The sequence below is a fragment of the Nicotiana sylvestris genome, chromosome 8 (genome assembly GCF_000393655.2).
Source record: "Nicotiana sylvestris chromosome 8, ASM39365v2, whole genome shotgun sequence".
In the NCBI taxonomy this organism is placed as follows: Eukaryota; Viridiplantae; Streptophyta; class Magnoliopsida; order Solanales; family Solanaceae; genus Nicotiana; species Nicotiana sylvestris.
Window position 1 is genome coordinate 156493672 of NC_091064.1, and position 6851 is coordinate 156500522.

Here is a 6851-nt window from a genome sequence, read left to right on the forward strand (position 1 = left end):
TTTCAAAGAAACTCAAGAACTTCAAAAATCACAACCGAGCATCTGAATCCTATCAAACAAACTCCGATTTTCATCAAATTTTGCAGACAAGTTTCAAGTAGCAAAATGGATCTACACCAAGTCCTGGAACCGAAATTTGAACCCGGTAGTCATAAAGTCAACCTACGATCAAACATAAGAAATTTCCAAACCTTCAAATACTAGCTTTCGATAAAAAAGTCAAATCAAGTTAAGGACTTTCGAATTCAATTCTAGGCAAACGCCTAAGTCCAAAATCACGATACGGACCCGCCGAGATTGTCAAAATACCAATCCGGGGTCGTTCACATAAAATGTTGATCGTGGTCAATTCAAGTTATTTTCTTTAAAGCCATAAATTATGTTTTCTTCAAATTTTCACGTAAAATCTTTCTGAAAAAAGACACGGATTGCGCACGCAAATCAAGAAATAATAAATGGAGCTAATAGAGGCCTTGAAACATATAATAAGTCTAGTACTCAAAACGACCTATCATGTCATCGCATTCTCCACCTCTAAAAGAAACGTTCGTCCTCGAACGGACATAGAAAAGTACCTGGACTGGTAAAAAGGTGTGAATCTCTACTCCACATATCATACTTAGACTCTTATATAGCTGCCTCAATCGTTTGATCTCTCCACTGCACTCTCACATAAGGACAACTCTTAGACCTCAAATGTTGGACCTACCATGATAGAATAGCCACCGGCTCCTCCTCATAAGTCAAATCCTTGTCCAATTGGACTGAGCTGAAATCTACTACATGGGACGGATCACCGTGATACTTTTGAAGCATGGAAACATGAAACACTGGGTGGACTACCGATAAGCTGAGTGGAAATGCAAGTTTGTAGGCCACCTCACCAACTCTTTCAAGGATCTCAAAGGGATCGATATACCTAGGGCTCAACTTGCCCTTCTTCCCGAACCTCATCACACCCTTCATGGGTAAAACCCGCAACAAAACCCTCTCTCTCACCATGAATGCTACATCACGAGCTCTTCGATTAGCGTAATTCTTCTGCCTAGATTGGGTTGTACGAAGCTGATCCTAAATCAACTTGACTTTCTCCAAGATATCCCTGGCCATTCCACCCCTGCCTCCACCACATCCACCACAAACGGCTCAACATCGTATATTGCCCCATGAAGGTTAGCGTGCAATAGTCCCTCCCCGTGTTAGGGTGGGAAACTTTCAAATCACCAACGTGATGCTCACTTTACTTAAGCAACAGGGCTTTATCACTAGTGCACCAACCCGAAATTCTTACAAACATTTGAAGGGCTTTGTGGATACATGTTGGGAGAGCAAGCAAACAAATGTTTTTGAGGATACATTGATGCTAAGGATCTTCTCTCTGTGTGGGAAAGCTTTAGATTGGTTGGAACATTTTTCGAACCATCATTCACATTTAGGATGAGTTGGCGGTCAAGTTCATTGCTAAGTTTCTCTCTCCCGGGCACATGGCTACACTTCGAGATGAGATCTTGGCATTCAAACAAGATTCGAATGAACATCTACACGAAATTTGGGAGCGCTGTAGAATATGGTTAAGGAATGTCCCAAAAAAGATATGACAGAAAACATGTTGCATCAAACCTTTTATCGTGAGATTAACACAACCAAGCAATGTGTAGTGAATCAACTAGCCGGTGAAAACTTTATGACCATGCCATATGCAGAGGCGTGTGACATTCTAGATGAGTTGGCAGAGACGTTATCCTCTTGGCAATCCCGGGCCAATGTCTCACAAAGTAATTCGAATATGATTCAGCTCCACAAAGAATTGCAAGACCATGGGCAAGCCATTGCTGAATTGACCTCTACCATGACTCAATTAGCAAAGGCTCAAATCAATTAAGTGCAAGCCCCTAAGAAAGTTCATGCTATGGAGGAAGTTAATATTTTGGTAAACAAGAAGATGACCAAGGGTCCACAAATGCAAACCCAAGTGGAGAACTATGTGCAAGATGATGGCGGTTTTGATCAAGATGATTCTTATAATGAGCAAGAGGAAGTAGTGCAATATGTGAACAATTTTCAAGGGCAAAGAAATAACTTCCAAGGCCCAAAACAACAATATGGCGACCACAAAACAACCATGGGGATTGGAGTTCTAATAATAAAGGGAATTAACATAACAACAACAATCAAGGAAATTAGGGTGAAAACAACCAAGGAAATTGGAGAAGCACAACCAAGGTGGTTGGGGTAAAAATCAAGGCAACTAAGGGTCGGGTTTTCAAAGGCCCCCAATGTATCAACAACCGAGAAATCCACCTCTTTATCCTTCCCATGATTTAAGTTCTTCAAACAATGAAATGGGTTGTATTGAGAATATGTTCAAGCAAATGATGGAAAAGAATGCCGATTTGGATACCCAGCTTGCCTTACACATCACATCAATCCGAAATCTAGAAGTTCAAATAGGGCAACTCTCTCAAGCTCTAAATTCTCATCCTAAGGTTCACTACCAAGTGACACGATGGTGAAACCAAAGGGTGGTAACAATATGAGGCATGCTATGGTGGTTATCACAAGAAATGAAAGAGGCGGGAATGCACTAACCTCAAGTGAAAGGAGATTTGTCGATGATGACCAAGTGATTCAAGAAGAAGAGATCCCAAACAACGTCGTTCAAGAAAATAAGGAAGTTTGGATTGATATTGATGATGGTGTGGAAGAGACTCAAGAGGAGGTGAATTTCATCTAGAGAACACATCATTGACATACCAGAAACGGTAGTGAAAAAGGAAAAGGCATCATTACCTAAACCTCTACCTCCATACCCTCAAAGACTTGGCAAGTAAAATGGTGAGAATCAATTCAAGAAATTCATTCAAATGATGAAGAGTCTTTCAATCAATGTGCCATTAGTGGAAGCTTTGGACAAAATGCCTCGTTATACAAAGTTTATGAGAGATGTTGTGACAAAGAAGCGGTCGATGAATTTTGAAACTATCGAAGTCATTCATCAAGTGAGTGCGATTGTTCATTCAATGGCTCCTAAGTTGGAGGATATCGGTGCTTTCACGATTCTTTGTACAATTGGTAGTGCCGAGTTTGCTAAAGCTCTTTATGATATTGGGGCAAGTATAAATTTGATGCTCTATTTGGTTTTCAAGACTTTGGGGATTGGGCAACCAAGACCCACTTCTATGAGATTGCAAACGACCAATTGTACCATGAAGAGGCTGTTGGGTGCGATTGAAGATGTTTTGGTCCGGGTTGATAAATTCATTCTTCCAACGGTCTTTGTCATTCTAGATTGTGAAGTTGATTATGAGGTGTTGATCATTCTTGGGAGACCTTTCCTTTCTAAGGGTAAGGCTCTTTGTGATGTAGAAACCGGAGAGCTCACTTTCTGCGTTAGTGATAAAAAAGCAGTATTCCATGTGTGTAAGTCCATGCGGTAACCAAATAGCAATGAAGTGTGTTCTTTTGTGGACCTAGTGACCGATATTATTGTTGATGATACAAGTGCTACTATCGATGTTGGATGGTTTCATGGAATACGTGAAGTTTTTGCAAGGAATAGGGTCGTACAATATGCACCCTGGAAATTATCTTTGGATATTGAAAGTAGGAAGACTCCTCCTATAATTCTATTGAAGAGCCACCTACTTTGGAGTTGAAGCAATTGCCACCACACATTCGGTATGAATTTCTTGGCCTTTGTTCTACTTTACTGGTTATTCTTTCCTCTTGTTTGACTAATGTGCATGTTGATTCCACATTGGCGGTGTTACAAAAGAGGAAGAAGGCTATTGGGTGGACCATGGCACATATTTGGGGTATAATCCCTGCCTTTTGCATGCATAAGATCAAGTTGTAGGATGGTGCTAAACCATCCATTGAACATCAAAGAAGACTCAATGAGGCTATACAAGAAGTTGTCAAGAAGGAGATTATCAAGTGGTTAGATATTGGGGTTGTCTACGCCATCTCCTATAGTTCATGGACCTCTCCAGTTCAATGTGTCCCAAAGAGGGGGGCATGACAGTGGTTCTCAATGATAAGAATGAGATGATTCCTACAAGAACGGTGACTGGTTGGAGGGTTTGTATAGATTATCATAAGCTCAACAAAGTAACAAGGAAGGATCACTTTACACTTCCTTTCTTAAATCTAATGCTCGATAGATTGGCCAGTCGTGCTTTCTATTGCTTTCTTAATGGGTACTCGTGCTACAACCAAATTCTCATTGCTCCGGAGGATCAAGAGAAAACAACATTTACATGTACCTATGGTACTTTTGCTTTTAAGAGGATGCCATTTGGTTTGTGCAATGCACCGACGACTTTTCAACGGTGTATAATGGCTATTTCACGGACATGGTGGAGGACTACCTTGAAGTTTTCATGGATGACTTATCAATGGTTGAGGACTCTTTTGATGATTATATCTTGATTCGGACAAAGTGTTGGCTAGATGTGAAGAGATCAACTTGGTACTCAATTGGGAGAAACGTCATTTCATGGTTGAGGAAGGTATTGTCCTTGGCCATAAAATCTCAAGGAATGGAGTTGAAGTTGACAATGCAAAGATTTAGGTGATTTCTAAACTTCCACCCCCAACTTCGGTGAAGGGTGTGCGGAGTTTCCTAGGCCAAGTGGGTTTTTACCGACGCTTTATCAAAGATTTTTCTAAAGTGGAGAACCCGTTTTGCAAGCTCCTTGAGAGGGATGCGAAGTTTAATTTCAATGATGATTGCATGAGAGCTTTTGAACTATTGAAGCTCAAGTTGACATCTACTCATATCATATTACCGCTCCAAATTGGAGTGGGCCTTTTGATCTCATGTGTGATATGAGTGACGTAGCGGTTGGGTCTATTTTGGGGCAACATATCAATAATATTTTTCACATGATCTACTATGCTAGTAAGATCATGAATAGTGTTGCTCCCCATTTTTCTCGCGAAATCGGGTTTCGATATTTCTGGGACAACTCTTTTTGAAAGGATAGGGAATTGGAAGAGTCGCCACCTAACGGATTAAGGTGCGTTGGGGCACCTTAAGCAAATAACTCATATAACCAGTTTACATCACCAGAGATCAGGTAAGGGCTCGAAATTACCTTGAGAAGAAGGCGTTAGGCACCCCTCGAAGTCCACAACGGTGGGTCCCGATTGAACTTATTTTAAGCAAATTAGTCTAAAAAGGGAGAAAACAATTTGGACAAATACAATATCTAATTTATTCAAAATAGGGTATAGGGGTCCTAAGGTTTTTAGCCTATAGGATCATTCCATGCAATGCTTTGTAACTCTCTCAAGTCGGAGTGTTACTCATAGCATTAGCGCACAGGCTATCATCTCCTTTACTACCCAATTACTATCTTTAAGTTGTTACCTAAAGTGCACTAGTTGATTTTAAACCGTACACTATACGTGTATTACCCGTCCCTTACCTATGGCCCTGGAGGTATTAGGACCTCTATTTGGGATAGTCCTAGACCAATCTTACGTTACTTAAAAATGTGAAATATAGGCGACAAACAAAACAAGTAGGACTTTCAGATAAAAAACAAGTATGGGCTCACATTGACCTCCACACATGGGCAACAAAAGGCATGCAATTAAATCAGCAAGCTTTGTTAACTTTGGAATCCTATATGCAGGATATCTACGTGAGAAAACAGGTAAAGACAATTTTATTAAGGCGAGCACTGGGACCTATTTATTTGCCTATTGATTTTATTCAGCATGGATCTGGGCATTTCAGGCAGTAGTATGTCATAGTTTTAAACCCAGAATCATTAGTGAGTCCTACGGATACGTTACCTAAGTGATTTATAAGAGCGTTTGAATTCAGAATAGACCAACAGGATCCTATAGGCATGATTTTTACGAGTTTGTCAATTACAGACCTATAAACATGGTTTCTAAGTGTATCACTGATTTTAACTCATAAAGACAATTTTTTATTCCTTTTAGATCCTATAGGCATGCTTTCTAATTTACTAAATTAATTTAAACTCCTATAGGCATGATTTCTAATTGCAGACTTGATTTAAACCGCTATAGGCATGATTTCTAATTGCTGACTTGATTTAAACTATTGCAGGCAGGATTTCTAAGTATCAGAACTGATTTTACCCTATATGCATGATATCTATTAGTTTTAAATCCTATAAGCATGATTTCTAGGTTTGAAACTGATTTTTATTCCTATATGCATGATATCTATTAATCGTATTTTGACAGAAATGACTCGATTGCCAGGAAGTATAATTGACTCAAACAAACAAGGTCCTATAGGCATGGTCACTAATGCACATTTAGTTGAAAACATGTGTAGATCCTATGTGCATGGTTTCTAATATGTAGAATTAAACGTGAAGTCCTATAAGCAGGGTTTCCAGCATGCAAATGTGCAACATAGAATCAAAATGATCATGAAAAGTCTTATAGGCAGGATCTCTAAACACAGTATAGCATTCACGTAATTCAATCGGCATAATTAAACCTATAGGCAGGATTTCCACCCAGTTTTAACAAAGGTATAAGAACCCTCCCCCCCAAGCTTTTACTAATAAACCCCAAGTCTGTTATTACCGAGATTATTACAGCCCAAAATAAAGGAATTACATAACAGTAACAATTACACTATAAGGAGCCTTCATAGGCCCAATCTAAACTTGGGAACCAGGCCTTCAAGCATAACAGCTCTGAAGCATAATAGTGATTTCATTTTTTACATTTTCATTTTTTGGCTTACATTTACTAATTTTTAGAGGCATTCTATTTTTCTTGCGGGTTAGAGAGACTTGGCATCACTCTTTCTTGTTCATTTTATTCTTTTTCTCCATTGATGCTCATGTTAGGGA

General features: G+C 39.5%; 1 protein-coding gene across 1 annotated transcript; it reads left to right on the forward strand.

The window, feature by feature from the left end:
- Window positions 1-2867: 2867 nt before the first annotated feature.
- On the forward strand, window positions 2868-6133 carry LOC138875889 (uncharacterized). Its single transcript, XM_070154764.1, has 5 exons — window positions 2868-3416; window positions 3608-3815; window positions 4288-4511; window positions 5643-5663; window positions 6089-6133. Exons 1-5 carry the CDS (start codon window positions 2868-2870, stop codon window positions 6131-6133), a joined length of 1047 nt encoding a protein of 348 aa, XP_070010865.1.
- The last annotated feature ends 718 nt before the right edge of the window (window positions 6134-6851 follow it).

Bases quoted from the DNA above. Each gene is read 5' to 3' on its own strand.
- LOC138875889 (XM_070154764.1), top strand. From the start codon at position 2,868: ATGAAGAGTCTTTCAATCAATGTGCCATTAGTGGAAGCTTTGGACAAA. The intron at 3,816-4,287 runs GTATAATCCCTG...TTTGCTTTTAAG, and splicing joins GACCATGGCACATATTTGGG to AGGATGCCATTTGGTTTGTG. The intron at 5,664-6,088 runs GTAAAGACAATT...AAACTATTGCAG, and splicing joins ATATCTACGTGAGAAAACAG to GCAGGATTTCTAAGTATCAG.